Source organism: Stenella coeruleoalba (assembly GCF_951394435.1).
Source record: "Stenella coeruleoalba genome assembly, chromosome: 11".
Taxonomy (NCBI): domain Eukaryota; kingdom Metazoa; phylum Chordata; class Mammalia; order Artiodactyla; family Delphinidae; genus Stenella; species Stenella coeruleoalba.
This window is the reverse complement of record NC_137157.1, coordinates 84,743,926-84,765,866: the sequence shown is the minus strand read 5'-3', so window position 1 is coordinate 84,765,866 and position 21,941 is coordinate 84,743,926. Positions and strand designations below refer to the sequence as shown.

At 37.6% G+C, this 21,941-nt stretch overlaps 1 protein-coding gene across 13 annotated transcripts in view; it reads right to left on the bottom strand.

Annotated features, from left to right (window-relative positions):
• ABCC9 (ATP binding cassette subfamily C member 9) overlaps nt 1–21,941 on the bottom strand; it is a 331,111-nt gene that overhangs the window by 73,283 nt on the left and 235,887 nt on the right. For 12 of the 13 annotated variants that reach the window (XR_013830487.1, XM_079936823.1, XM_079936819.1 and 9 more), the window contains 6 exons: nt 18,695–18,767; nt 17,705–17,810; nt 8,296–8,334; nt 6,781–6,882; nt 4,532–4,616; nt 3,134–3,214 (listed from right to left, as the gene is read on the bottom strand). Coding sequence is in view for 12 of the 13 variants with exons in the window: in XM_079936823.1 (XP_079792949.1) it covers nt 3,134–3,214; nt 4,532–4,616; nt 6,781–6,882; nt 8,296–8,334; nt 17,705–17,810; nt 18,695–18,767 (486 nt within the window). In the remaining variant the exon portion in view is untranslated. The remainder of the gene's footprint in view (nt 1–3,133; nt 3,215–4,531; nt 4,617–6,780; nt 6,883–8,295; nt 8,335–17,704; nt 17,811–18,694; nt 18,768–21,941) is intronic. The other variant, XM_079936829.1, reaches the window with a different exon arrangement.

Sequence of the window (21,941 nt, the reverse complement as noted above, 5' to 3'; positions counted from 1 at the left end):
TAGGAGTAACAAAGGAGAAAACTTTGTTTCCTTTACCCGGCACATAAGATGGCATTGATGACATTCACTGAACATTGATGGATGGAAAGGAAGAAGGATGGAAGGAAGGAGAGAGGGAGGGAGCGAGAGAGGGAAAGGAAAGAAAAAGACAACACAGGTAGTAACTTGAGAGTAATACTTTTTAAAAAATACCAGAGAATCTTAGCTGATCAGAAAAACAGTACTCAAAAGACATGGAGTTCTAGTCCAGACTGTATCACTCATTAGTCATTAGTCCTTGAGTAAGGCACTTGACCTTTCTATGTATAAGTTTCCTCACTTCACATAAGGATACCATCTACCCTAGCAGCACAGTCATAAGAATCAAATGAGGTAATACTGTGATTCAAAGTGCTTTGTCAATGGAAGTGTAAGATATTTTCATTTGGGGGAAACTGTTAAAACACATCAACAGTATTCTGTTGCTGCTAAAACGTTATTCAATTTTAGGCTACAATTAAGAAACTATAATATTTAGATCATAAGATCTATTAGTTTTAAGATTATCTGAGTTGATCAGAGTGCATCTAGAACACGCTTTTTCAGAGGGACCCTGACAAACACTATTACATCCAGAATTAAGAAAAGGTAAAAAAAAGTTATAAAAATTATATTATTGTCAAAGAATTAAAAATATTAAGCTTGCTTAGCCTAGAAAAAAGTAAATTAAGGCAAGTAATGACAATAATATTAAAATATTGAACTATGGCTATATAAAAGAAATATATTTGCTGCTGCAGAAGCAGAATGGGAATCAATTAATGGAAAATACACAGAAGCAGATTTCAATCACATAATAACTTTCCAATAATGAAAGCTATCCGCAGCAGGCAGAATAATGGTCCCCAAAGATGTCCATGTTCTAATTCCCAGAACTTGTGACTATGTTACCTTAATAGCAAATGGGACTTTGCAGATACACGCATACCTCGTTTGACTGCACTTCACTTTACTGTGCTTTACAGAGTTGCGTATTTTTACAAATTGAAGAGTTGTGGCAACCCTGCGTCTAGCAAGTCTATCGGCGCTATTTCTCCAACAGCATTTGCTCACCTCGTGTCTTTGTGTCACATTTTGGTAATTCTCACAGTACTTTCAAACTTTTTCATTATTATTATATTACACTGATCTATGATCAAGGATCTTTGATGTGACTATTGCAAGAAGATTATCACTTACTGAAGGCTCAGATGATGGGTAGCATGTTTTATGAATGATGTATTTTTTAATTAAGGTATGTACATTGTTTTTTTAGACATAATGCTATTGCACGCTTAAGAGATTACAGTATAGTAAACGTAACTTTTGTATGCACTGGGAAACCCAAAAAATCACGTGACTCGCACTTTACTGCGATGCTCGCTTTATTACGATGATCTGGAACCAAACCTGCAATATCTCCAAGGTATGTCTATATGATTTAGATTAAAGACCTTGAGATGGGAAGATTATCCTGATGGGTCTAAGCTACTTACAGGAATCCTTGAAAGCTGAGAACTTTCCCAGATGTGAAGAGAGGGAGAAGTGAGAAGTAAAAATGGTCAGAGATGCTGGCTTTGAAGATGAAGGAAGGCAGCTGGGAGCCAAGGAATGTGGGCAACTTCTAGAAGCTGGAAAAGGCAAGGAAGACTTTTCTACCCGGTAGCCTCCAGAAGGGAACACAGCCCTGCAGACACTCTGATCTCAGCTGTGTGAGACCCATGTCGGATATCCAACCTACAGAACTATAGGATAATAAATTTGTATTGTGTAAACCACCAATTATGGCGATTTGTTATAGCAACCCATACACGGACCAACAAGGAAAGGCTGCCTCAAAGATAAGCAATCTGTCTTCAGAGAGTCATCGAGAAGCTGATAGAGATGATACGAAAAGCAATTCTATAATGAATGGCCGGGAATCCACAGTGGTAGCACTATGACTTCTTTGAATCTCATGATTCTACAACTGAAGTAAGGGTCACTGAATTGAAGGCAGTGGAATGAAATGGAGTAGAATATTACATTCAGAGAACCTCTGTCTCTTTCAGATTTCCAAGTCACTTGGTCCTCAGGTGGTTCAATCATTACTTCAGCCCAAAGTTCAAGAGGTCATTTCTAGTTGCGGGTCCACCCATTATGAAAAGGATTTATAATTACATAGGTTACTGCTAGATACTGGTATAGCTTTTATGGTGGTGTTTTCTGGAACATTTGGGGGACAGGTATTCTCAGGGACATTAACCTGAAGTGCACTTCCACCACTATGTCCAAATTCTACTCCCATCCCCAGTAATGGATCCAAATTTAGTGGAAAACTCCACAAAATTTGAAGATATTCAATTTTAGATGGAGTGAAAACTCTAAAGGAGGTTGGAGAACCAGGTTTATAAATGGTTAATAACTGCACAGAAGGAGAAAGCAGGGGAAGGATGTATTTACATAGGCTGCTGGTCTCTAATATACACTATTTGTAAGCTAAGTTATTTTGGTTACATCCTTCTGGAGAAACCAAACTAGAGCAAATTCATAATCAACATAATCATCAAATTTTATTTGTGGATCCACAGGAGAAGCAAGTTATCAACCCAGGATATAAATACAAGACAATCATCCATGGAGCTTTTTTAAGATACAGATTCTAAACTCTGCCTTTATAGATTATGATTCAGTAGGTCTAGGCTAGTATCAAGATTTCTAAGAATACTTTCAGGAAGCTTCACAGATATATCTTATCCACAGCCTGAGCTGCATACTTACTAACCCCTATGCCCACCAAGAGTATATTTTCCAGCCCCTCTTTTTTTGCTAGCAAATATAAATGCGAAGACCTATGGTCCTGTCCAGTTCATCCAGCACCATCCATTCTCTTTCATTAATGATCCTCATGAGTTAAAAACTCATATAAGTAACGATTTGGGCACCTCAGTCCCTCTGGATCCCCCAACTCTCATCTTGATGTTGATTTGATTTGTACTCAGAGGATTTGTCTCCCTTTAATTCTCTGTAATTTCACAAGTTAAACCGTCTTTCCTTGAGTTACTTGTCTCTTTAAGGACTCATTTGTCCAGAGGGAAAAATGAAATAGAAAGAAACAAAAAGCCCATATGCTTACCAAGAAGACAATGTTGGTATTTTGATAGAGAGCTCGGGCCACACAGATTCTTTGCCTCTGACCCCCACTCAAGTTGATGCCCTAGAGAATAAATATCCATAAACATCCACCTTTTATATTAGTAGATGATCTGTTGATTAAAAAATTCCCTTTAAAATACAAGCTTCTCTAAAAGAATCTTAAATTAATGGTAATTTATTAATTAAACTGTGATAACATTAGTAAGATAAAATGCAAGCTGTTTAGTGGTCAATACTTGAATTATATTAAGGTAATTTCTGACTGATAACATTAATCCTCTTTTCACTCTGATAGAGAACTCTGCTGTACCGAAGCATTAATAACCATAAACCAAGGTGAGTGCTGAAGATGCAAGTAATCCCCAAATTGTTTCTAGTTTCATGCATTGTGTCTGTAGTATACTGAACATATGCCTTTTAAATTCGATATTACAAGTTTTTTTTCAACAGAACTACAATATGCTTATAAAAGCAATATGCTTTTATAATCAAGTACTGATTATAAAAATTTGAAAAACTAATATTTATTGAGCATTTAGTATGCACCAGGCTGATGTGAATGGCTTTCCATTCCTTATTTCTATTATTCGTCAGAGTAATTTCAACGTGTAGGCATTATTCCCCACGGGGAAATGAAGACTCAAAGAAGTCCAGGTCATGTCTTAAGCACTCTACTAGGTTACAATAAAGAACAGCCATGAATAACACAGACTACAGAGTTGGACCAATCCCACCTGCACCAATGACTCTGACTGGGCAAGTTCCTTAACCTTTCTCAGCCTTGGTCTTCTTGGCTGCAATACACTGATAACAAAACACCCATATAACAGATTTGCTGTAAAAGTAAATAATACACATAAAGCCTTTTGCCCAGTACTTGCCACCTATAAGAGTCAAAAATTTTAGCCAGCATTGTTATAAATGATTACATACAGGTATAAATATTTTTCAGCTAGTCATAGAACGGTATGATGCCAATGTAAAACCTGTTTACACAAAGAAAAAAGAACCCTTTAACAGGAACAAATGGATGTTGACAAGAGTGGAAGAAGTTGTCGGAAGCAATCTCAGTTTCCAAACCGATTTAAAGTAAACTCCAAGTAAGTAAAAATACATTTGATCAAAGTCAGGGACTGCTTCCCTTCCCTTGAGAACTCTCAAGCAGCTAGCAAAATGTGAAGTGTATGCTGGTTAGTCAACAAATACCTAAGAGACGTGGCATTAAGAACTCCTGTGCTCATGTTCCCAGAACTTGTCACTAGGAAAACACGTAATTCCAGAGCTCTCAGATTTTCTCATGCTCCATGAAAAGTTAAAGACAACCGGAAGACTCTTCTAGATTTGTGTTCGTTGTCTAATTAAACTACACATAGCTTACCCTCTCTCCAATTTCAGTTTGGTCTCCAAATGGTAGTAAGTCAATATCCGGCTGAAGAGAGCAGGCATCTGTGACAGCTTTGTACCTTTGGGAGAAAATATTTTGAGTTTTTAGATCACTATTAACATACTGCCCATAAACTAAGTCCCAGGTCCAATGTCTTGGAAGCTGAAATAAAACACTTATTGAACAATTTAGTATATACTAGCCTCTACACTAGGCTTGTAGATACAAAGATAAATAGATATTTGTTCCCACTTTTATAAAACTATTAACAAGGATCTACTGCATAGCAGAGGGAACTATATTCAATGTCTTGTAATAACGTATAATGGAAAAGAATCTGAAAAAGAATAGATATAAATAAGTACAACTAAATCACTTTGCTGTATACCTGAAACTGACAAAACATTGTAAATTATACTTCAGTGAAAAAAGTGGTTAAAATTTTTTTTAAAAAACTATTAAATGGAGCAGAATATTGACATAGAAACATACAATAAAAATGTACCTTGTTAGGTACTGAATATAGATGGGTAGGTATAAAGTGCTCCTAGAATACACAGGAAGACATGACCGACTGCTCTGAGAAATTAGTGACGTCTTTGAGAGGGGGCGAGTTGTAAGGTGTATCCAGAAAGATGAGCTGTAATTTGCCAGGAATGAAAATGAGGGAAGGGAGGCTTAAGGAACTGCACGAAGGTGAACAAGTTCACCGTGCATGTGAGGGATAAGAGGAGGCTCACTGGGGCTAAAGCATGGGTTACAGGTGGGGAATCTGTGTCCACAATCATGATGCTGAAGGGAGGAGAAAACGGAAGAAGATGAGGACTGATGTACTCAAGTTGACCTAAGGCTGGATCTGGAAATTGGACGGACTGGAAATACAGGGAAGCATGGGCACTGGGAGTGCTAGGGAAAATATCAATGGTTTCATTTTCTCAATCACCTGGTCTTAAAATATTCAAGTCATTCTTGATTCTTCCCTTTTCTTCCCCCTGCTCTTATTTTGTCCATTCTTATTCTAGAATGCTTTTCTGTCAACCATCTCTTCTTCTTCCATTTCTACAGTCACTGCCAAGTGCAGGCAACAAACACAGCATGCCTGGGTCATTATCCCATCAAACTTCTAAATGTCTTTTTGCTCCTAATACAGATTCATCCCACATAAATCTCTTACGACGCTGCCAGAGCACATTCACTTTGTTAGTCCCCTTTCTAACACTTGCTGTGCCTCCCGAGAATGTCAGATTTATATCCGGCTGGCTTTCAAGGCACTTGACTGTCTCATCTCAGCCTTCCTTTACAATCTAGTTTGCTGCCATCAATACACACAGATCCCTTTCTGTTTGGTTTGTTCCCAGGCCCCAAACAATCCCATGCAATTTGAGTTTTTCCTCCCACACTTTCCTCTCCCTTCCCCCTTCCTCACGCCTCTCCCCAGACCTAATTTTCCTTACCTTTCAGAACCCAGCTCAGGGTCTTAGGACACTCCCTACCCCTCATGCAGGTGGCTTAAGGAAAGGATCTTGCCTTTGTACACTCGAGCGGGTGTTTAAAAGATGACTGAAAGAGGACGTATTCTGGTTGCTCCGAGTAACCAGACCCCTCAGATCCCGTATTCCTTTTCTTCTGTCCACGGTTAACCCTTCTTCTGCTCCTTACTGAGATTTTTCTTCTGTTTACCAACAACTTCAGCACCATGCCCACCTCCTCCCCACACATACACACACACTTCGGTTGCAGCTGTTTATTTTTGGTGTACAAATTCTTCTCAGTAATTGTATAGGATGGGCTGAAACTTCCAACGAGGCTTCTCTTACAAGAGTTGACTTAATAGACCAGGTGATGAGGACGGATGCAGGGGCAAACAGAGAAGAAAGGAAGTCCCGATACAAAGACTCCAGAACCAGGGGATAAGGGTGGGGGGATAAATTGGGAGACTGGGATTGACATATACACTCTACTATATGTAAAATAGATAACTGATAAGAACCTGCTCTATAGCACAGGGAACTCTACTCAATACTCTGTAATGGCCTATGTGGGAAAAGAATCTAAAAAACAGTGGATATATGTATATGTATAACTGGTTCACTTTGCTGTACACCTGAAACTAACACAACATTGTAAATCAACTATAATCCCATAAAAATTTAAAACAAAAAGGCTCCAGAAACCGTGAACCAAAGATAGGGATTAGAAATAGCTGCTCATTTGAGTTCTAAATTTTATACATTCAAAATTACCTCTGTTTGTTGAAAGGACTTCCAAAGGTAATATTTTCTTCCACTGTAGCATTTAATAGCCAAGGCTTTTGAGCTGCGTAAGCCACAGAATACCTGTTCCTACTGGAAAATGGAAAAGAAAAACAAAACACAGCAAGGGTGCTGTGCTGAATCTTTATTTTAGTACAACAAAGAAAAATGAAAGTTGATAAAATATCTCAAAGACAGAAATGGGGAACTTCTAAAAGAGAACATTTTAACAACCATCAACCTTATTAATTAATGGTTAAATATTCCACTAAATTAAAGGGATGAGAACTTAATTAAAATAACACACAAGGTGCAAATTTTATTTTGGTATGCTAAAGAAGTATTTTATGGTATGAACTATTAATTAAAATGTTATTTTTTAAAATGACTATAATTTTAAAAATAATTTAAAGATAAATAGCAATTAACTCTAATAGCCACAGATATTTCACTTTATATTAAAAGCATTTTACATAACTCTGAATTTTATATGAATATCTTTTAAAAGATGTGAATTAATACTGTAATTATAGTATGTGTTTGTGGCTTAATTGCATGAACATATTTTAAAATAATAGATAATATTAATAGATAATATAAATATTTCAAAACAAAGAGTGATCTTGAGGAGTCCATTTCAATAACGAAACTACATATTTCAATACATATTGAAATAGTTTATTTTTAAAAAATGATAGCCTCCTCCCTGTCCCCCATTTTTTTGGCTTGCAAATTCTACCAGATGTCTATACATCAGATTTTAATTTGCAATAATTAGGAAAATGCATGTGAGTTGAAGATACAGAAGATGATGAGATTGGGGTAGGGAAGGGGTCAGCTTAAAATTCACACTTCCACAGTTAGTTTATGGTCTGTAAGTACTAATTAAGGAATTAAGGTTAAAAAAGAATAAAGTTAAGAAAAAAAGTAGTTAGAAATGCTCAATGATCATCCTGAAACATTATGTCTTAGGAGGTTAGAAGGCATGATAATATATAGTATGCTAGCAGTCTCTTAGAAAACCATCTGTGTGGTAAAACAGTGGTTCCCAACCTCTGGCATGTCTGTTTCCCCCTCACTGCCCCGGGTCCTTTAAGGGTTTTTTTTGTTTTTAATGGATGAAGCACTCGGCTCTCCAGCTCCAGCTTAGAAGCAGATCCCATCACATTTTAACTCATAAACAATATACATATTAATTCTTATGCGATTTTATCTTATGAAATCCCAAATCCAATTCGCTAAGAACATTTGAGTTTCAGCCAAAGTTGAGACCCATGTGACTCATGGAGAAGGTAACAGTTGACACAATGGGCCATTTTGTTTGGCAAATTAATTCTTTTAGCAGCCTCCAAATGTTAGGAACTACTGCTACTGGAAATATTGCTAGCGCATTTTAATAAATGACTTTGTACATTATCAGAATGAATAAAATGACTAGGAGTAAGAGATGGAATATCAGGTAAAGTCTGAGGAAGGAAGTTACGCAGATAAAAATAGAAATAATACCTTCTGGTTGCTTCAAAAGAAGGTTCAGATTCATTTACACTGCAAGTGTGGCAAACAATGTTCATTAATTATGAAATATAAATATAGAACGAATGAGTGTACATTATCAGGTAAAAGATAAACACTGAACATATAAAATAGCTACACTTCCCAAATAGTTTTTGATATTAGTCCCAAAGACAAACCAGATAAATGACCGTCTTCTTTCACATCTTCATCAGCGAAGAAATAATTACTTACTAAGCTTCCAAAAGAAGGACAGTGCTGTTCTCTTTCATATATAATTTGGGTTCATACAATGGACATGTTCTAGCCCCAACTCTGCTCCAACTACCTGTGTAGATTTAGGTAAACTTTGCAGAACAGTTTCCTAGTTTATACAAGAATTTGATGTTTCCAAGTGCTCCCTACCTTTAATATTTGAATTTAATCTATCTAAATTCCTAATCAGTTACCCTAAGGCATAACAAGAAATACTTTTTGCTCTCTAAACTTGAAGGGTTTAGACACAGCCTGGTCCTTAAGGAACTGGTAAGAAAGACAGACATGCACAATGCATGGTCACACTGTAACATTTTGGTATAATTAATTACTGATTGATATTATTTACGTAAAACAAGGTGTTTGGCTAATTAAATTTAGTTATATCTATTTCATTGGGGAAAAAACACCCAAGGACCTATTTTTTTATTATTCTAAATTTTAATATTTTAGTTGAACTCCATCATTCTGAATTCAAAAACCACACACATAATTAAAGTCTACAAGAACTCCAAGAACGGATCCTATTTCACTTTGGAAAGCATCATATGCTTTTGTGGAGAAAATGTACCTCAGTACATTACTTGGTGATGTTTGGCTTAGTGTTTCTAATGATAAGATTTTCACAACTGCACATTTCTGATGACATCATGGGGTGGTTAATAGAGGTATGGAAAAACGATCTCAGACTGAAACTTCCCTCTCAATAATGATTATTCTCTGATTTAAGTTGCTCATAAAAATAATGAAACGCACAATTTCCCAAGTGATATTTTCCACACAATATGCTTTAGATGCCAAAAAATTTGGATTTTATTTTATTTTTTTTAGTGGTAAAAAAACCAATAAATGAACTCAATGGTTTTATTTAATCTGAGGAAGAGAGAAAACAGATGAGGAAGAGCAGGTGTATGGCAGAAATTAATGAATTAATTTTCCTATTGGCCATCCAGGTGGAAATGCCCATCAGACACTTGAAAATGTCAGCCCGAACTGGAGATATGAATTTGGAAGTCACCAATTTTTTTTCAATTACTATTGATTAACTCCAACTATATGTATTTAGTATCAATTGAAAAATATTTATTGATCACCCCCTAGTGCCAAAATACTAGAGATACAGTAAACAAAGAAAAGTCATTCCTTATTTCATGTTGCTTTCTGTTTGGTGGGAGTGTGACAAGGGAATAAACACCATGATAGGTGAAGCAAAAGGTGATATTAGAGCACAGATGAAGGACACCCAATCCACCTTTGGCAAACCAGGGTAAATAGAGGAGTTGATACCAGAGGGATAAAAGTGGGCTAGATGGAGAAAAGGTGAAGAATATTTCAGACCAAATAAAATACATATTGGATGACCTTAAAGTATCCTGGTCATGCAAGGAGCTGATATAAATTTACCATTTCTGAAATGTGGGTGTCAATGGTGAGAGAAGAAAAGTATGAATTTTAAAAACAAGTGGTGAACAGCCATAGCGAAGGGGCTCATAAACCGTTTTACAGAGTTTGAACTTTTCCACAGAGCCACAGAAAACACTAAAAGGATTTAAGCAAGAAAGAGATAACACGTTCAGTTTAGAAATATCACTCCAGTTGCAGAAAGTAACAAATAAATTGGAGGGAGCAAGACGGGAGGTAATACAGAGAGCCTTGAAGGCTGTCAGATACCGGAGATGAGAATGCAGTGCCCTGACTTTGGGTGATGGTGAATGAATGAAGAGAAGTGAACACGTTCATTCAAAGATACCTAGGATTGTGTGATTGACAAGATGGGAAGGGATGGAAGGGAGGAAGGAGTGACAGACAGGGGACACAGATGAGGAAATGTATATGGTGGGGGAAGATATAAAATTTAGAATCAGACACATTCAGTTTGAGATACCTAAGGGATGTCAGAATGACCATGGCCAGAAAGCAGAATTTGAAGCTCAGGAGAGAGATCTGGTAAACAAATGAAGCCTTTGGGATGATTTTCCCTCATAATATATGCCTTAGATCCCAAAGACTTTGGATTCCTTCCTTTACTAGTGAAAAGCCAATAAATGACTTCAACAATGCTATCACAACGAAGTGAACGAAGAAGCAGGAGCAGATAGAGGAAACTAATATCATGGGAAGCTATGTGATGGCCCAGCAAGTATATATAGAGGCAGAAAAGAAGGGGACAAAGACGGAACCTTGAAAAACATCACTATTTAACAAATGGCCAAGGAAGAGACATCTGCAGAAGGGATTGAGAGGAGCAGGCAAAAGTTCCAAGAGGAAAACTTGACTGTGAGTTTCACTGGAAACTAAGCAAGGAAACCTTTTGAAGAAGAAAGGTATGGGCAACAACGTCAAGTGGACAGGAGGTCAAAGGGGGAAGGGGAGGGTGGGACGAATTGGGAGACTAGGAATGACACACATACACTACCGTGCGTAAAATAGATAGCTAGTGGGAACCTGCTGTATAGCACAGGGAGCTCAGCTTTGGTGCTCTGTGACGACCTAGATGGGTGGGATGGTGGGGATGGGAAGGAGGTCCAAGAGGGAGGGGATATAGGTGTACATATAGCTGATTCACTTTGTTGTACAGCAGAAACTAACACAACATTGTAAAGCAATTATACTCCAACAAAAAATAAATAATTATTTTTAAAGTGCACAGTGAACTTAATAACCAGGATGGCACTGATGGACTGGATAAAGAATAGTTTCAGTGGAGTGGCAGAGGTAGACATGAGACTGCAGTAGACTGAGGCGAGAGGAGAATAAAAGGAACTGGAGGGAAAGAGGAAAGACTTTTATTAATTTATTTAAAATATTTATTTATTTTAGCTGCACCAGGTCTTAGTTGGGGCATGCAGATTCTTAGTTGCTGCATGTGTGCGGGAACTAGTTCCCCAACCAGGGATTGAACCTGGGCCCACTGCATCGGGAGCATGGAGTCTTACCCACTGGACCACCAGGGAAGTCCCAGAAAAGGCCTTTTTATCTACAAAAAGGTGAGAGAGTGGTAGTTGAAAGGGGCTGTGGGCTGAGATTAGAAAGATAATAGGGATGGAGATGGAAAGAGAGAGAGAGAGAGAGAGAGAGAGAGAGAGAGAGAGAGAGAGGAGAAGAGTCCTGTGTGTCTACAAAGAGAAATGGAAAGAGCCCAGATCTGGGTTAGATATGAAGTAGATGAAAAGCAAAAGGCAACATGCTTGGCTTGAGGGTGTCTCAGTCTAGGAAGGAGACCAGCCCACATTATTTATTTGAACAAACTGCAGAGGGACCAGAAGAGAAGGTACATTTCAGTCCACCTGGGAAATTAGAGAAGATTTTGTCAAAGACACAACATCAGAGTTGACACCAGAAAAAAGAGTGAGGCCACCAACCTGGGAGAGGGCATTACAGAGGAGGTATGTGTATTTGAAAACTACCTGCAGTCCAGTGTTACGGGAACACAATGGAAAGGGTGGGTGGAATGGCAGGATAAGAATTTAAGAAGTTAGATAGGGACCACATCGGGAAAGGCCCTTTTATGCAAAGGTGTCTAGAATATTTCTTCTACGCTTTGGCCTGTCAAGAAAAGAATTATAAGCAAGAAGAAAGTAATTAGATTTTCATATCAAAAGGTAAATCTCACAACAGTGTAAAGAAAAGTGAGGGAGTGAGTAGTTCACAGTGAGTAGTTCACAAATGCGATTAAGTACCTGAACCAGGAAAATTAAAATAGATACAAAAACGGAAGAACAGACATAAGAAAAGTGATTGGTTGGATTTTGCAGGCGATAGAGAAAGAAGAATCTAGGTTGAATCCTTGACCCCTGACTTGGGCTCCTACCAACTGATTTCAGGGGGTGAGAACACAACCCTTCCAGGATACAGGCGGAGAAGCAGGTTTTGGAAACATGAGCTCAGTTTGGATGTGTTCAATTTGGAGCTTGTATAAGGCTTTTTGGAGGAGCTATTAGGTTTTCAGAAGAAGGTTCTTGGCCAGAAATGTACACTGGCGTGTCATTAGTACTTAGAGAGAAAACTGAAGTCAAAGATATAAATAAAGGAAAGGGATCCTACAGTAGACTGTATATTCTTCCTCACCTTCCATCTCCACTCGTATTGCAGCTCCTTACGGTTTAACTCATTAATTTTGGCTTATTCTTAAAATCTAAGTTCAAGGATCATTCATGTATGCCTCCCCCCTAAAAAAACCTTGTTGATCCCACAAACTCAACGCAGGTCACCTATGATTTGTTCTTATAAAACCCTGTACTTTTTCTTCCTGATATTTAAAAAATTTAACCAAATAATTTTGAAACTACTTTCTTACTTCCTCATGGCCTTTCCGGCTGAACACTACGCTTCATGAGAATAGGGGGCTGGTTTCCCTTGTTCAGTTATCTACCCCCAACAATGAATACAATGATATGCATGTTACAGGTGTCCAATACACATTTTAAACAAATGAATAAGTAAAAGTATCATGGAAACCAAGAAAGGAGTTGGTTTCAGGGAGTCATCCGTGGTGAACACTTTCAAAAGCTATGGAGAAGTTAAGCATGATTGAGAACAAATTATGACAACTGAGCATTTAGGCAGTCATGACGAGAACAAGGAGGTTAAGTGTGGGTAGATTCTTCTTTTAAAAGGAGAAATGCTCCCGTTGTTTATGAGATAGGAAAGACCTTTTTTAAAAACGGAGGATCATGGGAATTCCCTGGTGGTCCAGTAGTTAAGACTTCACCTTCCAATGCAGTGGGTGAGGGTTCGATCCCTGGTCGGGGAGCTAAGATCCCACATGCCTTGTGGCCAAAACACCAAAACATAAAACAGAAGCAATACTGTAACAAATTCAATAAAGACTTTAAAAATGGTCCACATCAAAAAAATCTTTAAAAATAAAATAAAATGGAGGATCAAGGAATGAGGAGGGCAAGAAATTAAAGACTTCTATCAGAAAGAAGGGTTAATTCATGTAGTAACGTCATGCAAAAGGCAAAACAGCATATGGAGGATCTTCACTTCTGAAGTCCTCCCCTTGCAGGATTTAGATATATTTTCCTTTAAGAGTAAAAGTTAAATCACATATACTAGTTTCAGAGGAAGAAAGAAAAGGTAGATATAGATCCATTTGTAGGTAGTCATTTCCCACGAACAAATTAAAAAATTATTCTCTTTCATTTTCCATGAGTAATGTAGCCCTTAACTTCTAGAGACCACCTCTCCAAACTTTTCACTTAACGATATGTTTAATCAAATTCAACTGAGGAAGGTTATTTTCTTCTCTTCCTAAATAAATAAATAAATAGAGTTGGCTCCGAATTCCAACATCAGATCTTATCTGATTACATGAAAATCACCGGTTCCATGTCTGTAGACTCATCGTCCACCATTCGATGTGGCAGTGAACAGTGATGAAGGCAAGCGAGAAAGCAAGGAGGTCAAATGGAAAATCCCCTTCTGGACAATGGCATCCAATTTCACTTCCACATGCAGGGTTTTGTGTGTATTTTCCTTCAAGAGTAAAAGTTAAACTTGGTATTCTAGCAACTTCCAAGTTCATGGTTGGTACCTTACGGAATGGGAAAGAGTGACTTTTGCAAGCTTAAATCAGGAACAATATTTGGAAGAAGGGGAGCTAGATGTGGGTGCAAATATGCTATATATCATGTCTGATCCAGGAAAGCTGACTCACGTTATCACCCCTTCATGTCAGGCAACATCACATGAAAAGGAGTAACTCCTCAATTCGCCAGTCCTAGAGTAACTCAGCCACTGTTATAAAGCCAATTAGCAAATTAGCACCAAGACATTAGCAAATAGAACATCATGACAGATGGGGTCTGACAGAATGGCTGGTGGCATGGGCAAGGTGGAAGAAAAAGAAAGGGAAACCAAAGATAAATGATGGCTATGTCTCACATGATTACCACAATTATTACACATTCTGGACTCCCTCATTGGAACGGTCCATCAGGTAAAGAGTTTTATTTAGTCCTAGTTCCTAAGATGTCAGTAGGAATTATTATTTATCATGACAATTAGGAAAGGACAACTTCAGTCAGGCAGGACATTTGCTTTTCAACAAATGCAGAGCACACCCAGATGCAGGGGCAAGAACTCTGGCATTCTGACAAGTTTGGAGAATTTTTCAGTCCCTCCCTCATCTCTCTCTCCTTTCTCTTCTGGGGCTACTGCATGTCAGACTAGGTCAAACATAGTAATTGCCAAGGAGGCATCTATGTATAAATGTCTTTGTGTACCAAGTTCTACCCGTGTAGGTCTATCCTGGATGAGCAACAGCGCCTTCTCTCCCGCCCAAAGTAAATATTTCTTGCTGCACCAGGACAGAGTACTCTATAGGACTTTGGTCTTGCCATCTATGAGGACACATTTAAAAATAAAATTCATGCAACCAGAGATACGTGCAGTGATGAAAGAATGACAGCAAGGCACTTGGTGCTTTACCATAACATTTAGTTTATTGCTTTGCTTTATTTTGTTTTGAGCTTTAAAAATTCGGCAAACAATCCAGTCTGCTGCGGTAAAGTACTTCTTTGCATTTACACACCATCAACCTATCAATATTGGTAATTTCTAAATTAGCTTTATTCTAATAACGTTTATATGCCTTTCCTTATTGGACTAGGCACAATTTTTTTTTCCAGGATGAAAATTCATTGCAAATAACTCTTTTAAAAGGGTCAGTATTCTCTGAACATTCCTGATTTGAAAATACGTTTTATCAGATATTAAGGATACCATGGAAAAAAATTAAGTAGTTCTCGTAAGTAAAGAAAAATAAAACTTCTCTTAGCTTATCTAATCTCTTAAGGGGTTAGTTTTTAATTTGTGTGTGTGTCAGACAAACCCAAATATTTTTTGAAGAAAATTTCAGTCCTTTCTGCCATGAAGAGATGGGATTATTGTCTATTAAGGCAAGTATTCATAAAGAGATGATTTTTAAATTATAGTGATTCTATAAATACTTAGAATTTTCTTAAATCCTTTCTCACATCTTCATTCTATTGGCTCTGACTTTAAGATATAACCTTTTCTTAGCTTTTTTAAAATTAGGATCCATGGGAGATATTTCTTTCTTATTTCTTTAAAAAAAAACCTTAAACTTTATTAAGTATATGTGTGCTTTTTATCTCGTTTCCCTCTTTGACTAGCTTTCATGAAGCTCAGAGTGGAATTTGGGACCCATGTGTTATAAACATGCAAGACTCCAATGCATGGATTTCTACCTATTAACTGCTCAGATTATTATTTAAACCTTATTTTCCTTCTTGATATCTTTATTTTTCAGGCTTTATTATAGTATGTTATATAAAATAATTCACAACTTTTATGAAATTAGATAGGATATAAATGGTATAAATTTGCTTAAGATATATATATATATATATATATATATACCCATATATATATATCTTGCTTAGAAACTCAATAAATAAGTAGACTGTGTAAAATACTTTCCTAATTCCCGTATCATTTATTTATCCACTAACAAAATGATAATGATTATTAGTGATAATATTGGGAGTCAATTTGGCCCAAGTGGAGCTAATCTTAAGTAATACTAGAGAAGACTAGATTTTAAGAACATTCTAGAGATATGAAAATAAAATCTCATGCTTTTTCTGTCACATTCTCTCATTCTTTCTCTCTGTTTTAATGCTAGCGAAACAAGGTAAAAACAAAACCCAAATAACTTCATTATAGCCGTACATGTCATACAATGTAAGTTAATCCAGTAAAACCTGCTTCTCAAAGCCTGCATCCATCCAAGATGGCAGGTGATGGTGGCAGGGTACACACCACCTAGCATCTGACTTCAGGGAACAACAGGGACCCATCATGAAGCAAACTGCAGGGAACAGCTATTACCGAGCTCTCTACTGGGTAAGCACTAAACAGTTTCATGTCTACCACTCCAACAGGAATAAACTGTACCCTCAACATTTCTCAGCCTCCTTCTTTCACCAAGGATACCAAAAATAGGATTTATAGTTCTGCTGTTTCCAGCTCAAATTTCACATCCAAGCATCTCCATCTCTTAATTGGAGTTTAAAATAGAGTCTATTCTAAAAATGCCTGTAAATAGTTTTTACTCATTCTTAAGAGATGCCTGTGTATGTAAACAGTAGATTAAGCCACAATGGAACTTACAATGATAAGAACTAAATGATATTAAAGGACATGTGTAGGTCTAGGGCAAGGTTTCCTCAGCACAACTGACATGTGGAGCCAGATAATTCTTTGTTGTGGGGAGGCGGTCCTGTGCGTTGTAGGATGTCTAGTAGCATTTCTGGCCTCCACTAACTAGATCGGTAGCAGCCCAATTCCCCTAGAATGACAACCAAAAATGTCTCTAGACATTGCCCAATGTCCACTAGGGACAAAATCACACCTGGTTGGGAACCACTGGTCTATAATCCAATATCTTAGATAAACTGTAAACAATTTCTCCATAAACTGCTAATGGGGGAGGGGGTCTACCAGGTAGATCAAACTAAAGAAATATGATTCATTCTTTATTACACAATTATATAATATTATGGTTCTGAGTCACTTTATTACTACAATGTGCTCTGAAGAACCCCAAACAACCATTCAAATATACAGAAGAAGCACCATGTCTTTGGGGTTGCACAACACACTAGTCTGACCCAGTCATGTCCCTAACTAGACACTTCTAGTGTCTAGTTTTAAGCTGGATGTGAAGAGAAAAGGCTGATTTCTCAGCCCCTTATGAAGAGTTTGGAAAAGATTATTCGATATTTCTTCTCTGAACACTGGACCACTAAAGCTCTGTGTGCACATATGCTTTATAAATAATGCAAGTTTTCCATAACTTCTTTGATTATGGGATGAATTTTTACGTTGTATTTCTTTGAGTGTTACCCATATAACTTTCAAAATCTATCTTTACAATCCCAATCTTACTTAAAAGCAACATACAAGTTTCTCTCTGATAAACCTCTGTAATAAATTGCTTTATAATTTTTAATTTACAACATTTAAAGTTTCCACTAATTTGATCTTTTTTTAAGCTATGCTTATTTCTGAGGGGTCCTCAGAGTCCTAACACGGAAATCTATTGCTCTAATTTCTTCCCTTGAGAGATCATCAGATGTATGACAGAGCAATAGAAACTAATTAAAAATACACATACTTGCTCCAGTGAACTTTTCCCTCCACTGTCTGCATCTCACCGAGGATGGCAAGGAGAAGAGAGGACTTCCCACATCCCACCTGGCCCACAATCATGGTTAACTGACCTACAGAAAAGAAACAAAGGATAATAACAGGATGAGATGGAATTCACTTAGTAAAATAAAATCAAAACACATTTAGAAAAGGTTGATGTTTCACAATCAATGGGCCAGTTTTGGTCTCCAGCAATAAAGTATTCTAAACAGCTCCCTTCCCTGATACTAAGTTTTTTGGAAAATAGAAGAAAAATTAAAATCTATAGGTCTTGATTATTTTTAAAACTCTCAGAATAACTGACACTAGTAAAGAAAGCTGTGAAATACTTGCATAAGTCATCTAGATTATTGTTACCTTTATTATTCAATTCATTCAGGAGAAAAAGGCAATTTTGACTAAAATAGGTAATTGGGCTTAAAATGATTTGGGGGCTGTTCTTAAAATACTTTGATGTGCATGTATAATAGAAAAATCCCAACTACTGACCATGAGGTCACGTCAAAAACCTAATTCTATTCAATTATCTAGACATTTTAAATAAAAATACTGGGTATTTATGTCTTAAATATCTTGAAAACTTCATCAGGTTTCCTCAGGGATAGAAAACTATTTTCTCATACATCCTTTCTTTAAATTCTTTCTTCAAAAAAATGAGAAATGAACTACTCCATTATTTAAATGCCACAAATCAGCAAATAAACTGAAAGCAATTCATTTGGATGGTAAATAACTTGTCCAAAGGTCCACACTCTGTAGTGTAAGGCAGGCAGGTCTTATAATTCCCAGTCATCCTCACAGTGATACAGGGGTTCATGAGCTTCATGGTGCAAATAAATATTAGTTATGTTTGTCTTGAAAAAGTCTTTCTCTCCTTTTGTTAGGCTCGGTTACGTTGGAAAACCATGGTCATGATAGTTAACAATTACAAACCCGAGTAACAAATGATTCTTACCTGTTGGAATTCGAATATTTATATTAGATAAGGTAGCTAAACCACTGCCCCATGAAAAGTACCCATTTGTGACCTAGAAAATAAGAATACAGAAATTAAGTTATAAAATTATGTAAATATGTGGTGTTAGAGAATTATTCCAATTAAAATAGATTTCTTTATAAAGCACTGTAAGACTTTCAACACAGTAGAACACACAGTGCTGAAATTCTAATTTAGAGTTATAACTGCTTAGAGGTATAAATGAAACACAAAAAGAATGGAAGTGAGAGGAGGGTCTTTAAATTAATGGTATTATGAAGAATGCTAAAAATTCCAACAATTTTCCCTGAAAATTTGGGATCATTTCTATGTGAACATTCTTAAAAATCAATCACCCAAATATTTTCCAGTGTAACTGCTACACTGATGATTTTCACACTGCTGCAATTCCCAGAATCCTGTGATGCAAAGTAAAGAACAGAAATAACTACAAATTATTCCAACAAAATGACTCCACTAGCTAAGAAGGAAGGTTTTGTAATGAATAAGTTTCCTGAACTATGTGGATTTATCACTCTTCATTGATCTTAAAAGAAAAAGTAAAGGGGAGGAAGAAACAGCACAAAAATGAGGCAACATTGCTTGGTGGTATAAACCTCAACAACCAGCAAACAAACAAAAAGACCTTAGAGTCATCCAAAGCAATCTATTGTTTTAATATGTGTCAAGAAAACTTGATAGTTTTAACAGTTACAAAAATGGGAAACGAAAGAGGTATAACAGAACCCAAGGGTTGGAAGGGTGAACAGAGACAGATGAGGGGAGAGAAAGTGCCTGAAAAATTAGAGGAAACTAAAGTAAGGCTGCACTTTGCTCATAAATTAGTATTTTCTTTCCAAACCCCAAGTGATGAAATTTCTAAGCTCATTTTTGTTCAGGAATTTTGCAGAATAGATTGGTAATATCTAAATTATAACTAAAAATATCCTTTAAAAGCTCTTAAAATGAACAACTAAAGAGTGCAAAAGTTACCTGAAAAGGCTAGATTATGTTTTTCCATGTAAGTTTTCTCTAGCGTGGAAAATGTATGGCATTTAATAATATCCATCATATAGATATGCATGAAATTAGTCCTGGAAGGAGGGTGGCCTGGAAGGGCTTAGTAACTAATCACTTTACAAATACCTGCTGAGCACCCAGTCAATGTGAAGTCCTGCGTTAGGACTGATGTGGGCTACAAAGAAGGTATAATGCATCCTCCCTGCTTCCCTGCTCAACTGAGCTTACAGTCAATTGAGTGGTAAACCAAGGCAAGAGAGTATGGGCTAAGTAACAAATAGAGGGGCAGACAGACGAAAGTGCAACAGTAGTTCATAAGGAAAATCATTTACATCTGAGATGAGTCAAAAAAAGAAAATATTTTGAAAAAGGAGGGCCTTTGAGCTAGTTTTGGAAAATATGCTGAATTTCAGCAAAGGTATTTCTGAGTAAAGAGTTACAGTGAGAACAGGTTCAGGATCAGAAAACCATGAAGCATGTTATGAGAAATAATGAATAAAGCTGGCTGGGGCAGAGGTTTAAGATACAGTGGCTAAGTGACAAAGGACGCTCAAAGAAAATCTAGTCTTCAAGGCTGAGAATCCCTCTTTCTCAGAGAAAGTGGAGAGCAGGCTAAACGAGGTGCAAATACAGATGGGCTCGGGAGAGGGTCAGCAGGGAACTGAGAGGCCCTCCATAACAACCTTTACGTTTTCAATGAACTGAAAGGGAAGGTTATCTGTAGAAACAGGAGGTGGCCAAAGGAGAGAGAGAACGAGGTGGGAGGAGATTGGTGACAGATGAAGAGCTACTGTAGGTGATGGAGAATCATGCTGAAGGGAGGCATGGGAAAGGATTGCCAAGAACCATAGAGAGTCAGCTGAGGGTGGAGGTAATGAAGCTCTGGCCATGCCAACTTGTACCATTAAGTCGTTTTCTCCACAGAACTTAGCACCCTGGGTACAGGAGCGCAGAAGGCATGGGGTTGAATGGCTACAGAAGGATGTGAAAGGGCTGGGAGAAAGAAGGGGCTCAAGTTACCGCAGGTTGCAATGAGGTTAAAAGCCAATGGTGGTGTAATGAATTGGGAGATTGGGATTGACATATATACACTAATATGTATAAAATGGATAACTAATAAGAACCTGCTGTATAAAAAAATAAATAAAATAAAAAATAATGTGGGGGAAAAAAAAGCCAATGCCAGTGAAGGTGAAGCCCTGAGGGAGCTGGAGGGTAGGGCTGTGATGTCGGTGACTGGCTGGTATAACAGAGGCTAAGATCTCAGAGGGGTTGTGTGTCTAAGAGGCGGCCAAGTGTGAATGCAGGTGAGTTTGTGGAAATGGACGGGTGGTCGATTAAGGGGCTTGGGGGCTGGGGTACTAGATGGGCTGTGAACCTGGAAGTTTAAATCACATCCAGGTGTGGCATTTACTAAGGTAGAAAGCTGGACTCGGAAACAGGCACCTAAATCTTCAGTGAAGGTGGGTGAGTGATTATGAGGTCCTCTGATCACAGACGTGAGAAAGGTACAACATGCTACAGCTTCACAAGAGTGTGAGAGAGGAAAGATGTGGTTGGAAACCAGCAGGGAAGAACCAGAAGAATACAGTGTCACCTCCTGATTTGGTCCTACACAAAAGTATAAGAGTGAACAGAGCTCACTTGAGAGGGATGGAGGAGAGTCAAAGTGAATTCCTCCCGCTGTGATTTGCCCTTCCATTCCCTCCTCCCTCTTACAAAATCGTCTCACTTCTCCACCATAAGGGTTAAAATCCTGGCTTCCCAAACTAGCTGTTTGACCTTGGAAAATCAGCTGATATATAAATCTCCGCAAAGGTACATAAAAGGATAGGTACAAAGATGGTTATCACAGCATGGTTTGTGATGGAGGAAGGATGGAGGCCAACCCAGCAGCCATCACTAGGGGACAAGTAAAAGGCAGGGGTGCATACTATAGAATGCAGTGGTGCAGCTAGAAGGAGCAAACAATTTCAGGAAATTGAAAATATAAATGTTCATGACAATACTACATATTTCACAGGGATATGAGTGTATTTAAGTGCATATATTGAGCATATTATTGCTGGCACTGTAATGCTGGGAGGATGAGGGGATATAGGTATAAGGATCAGGGATAAAGGGAAAGGATGAATTAAAATGTAAAGGCAGGAAAGAGACAATGCAAAAAGCCACCTACTGCACGATTCCATTCATATGAAATATC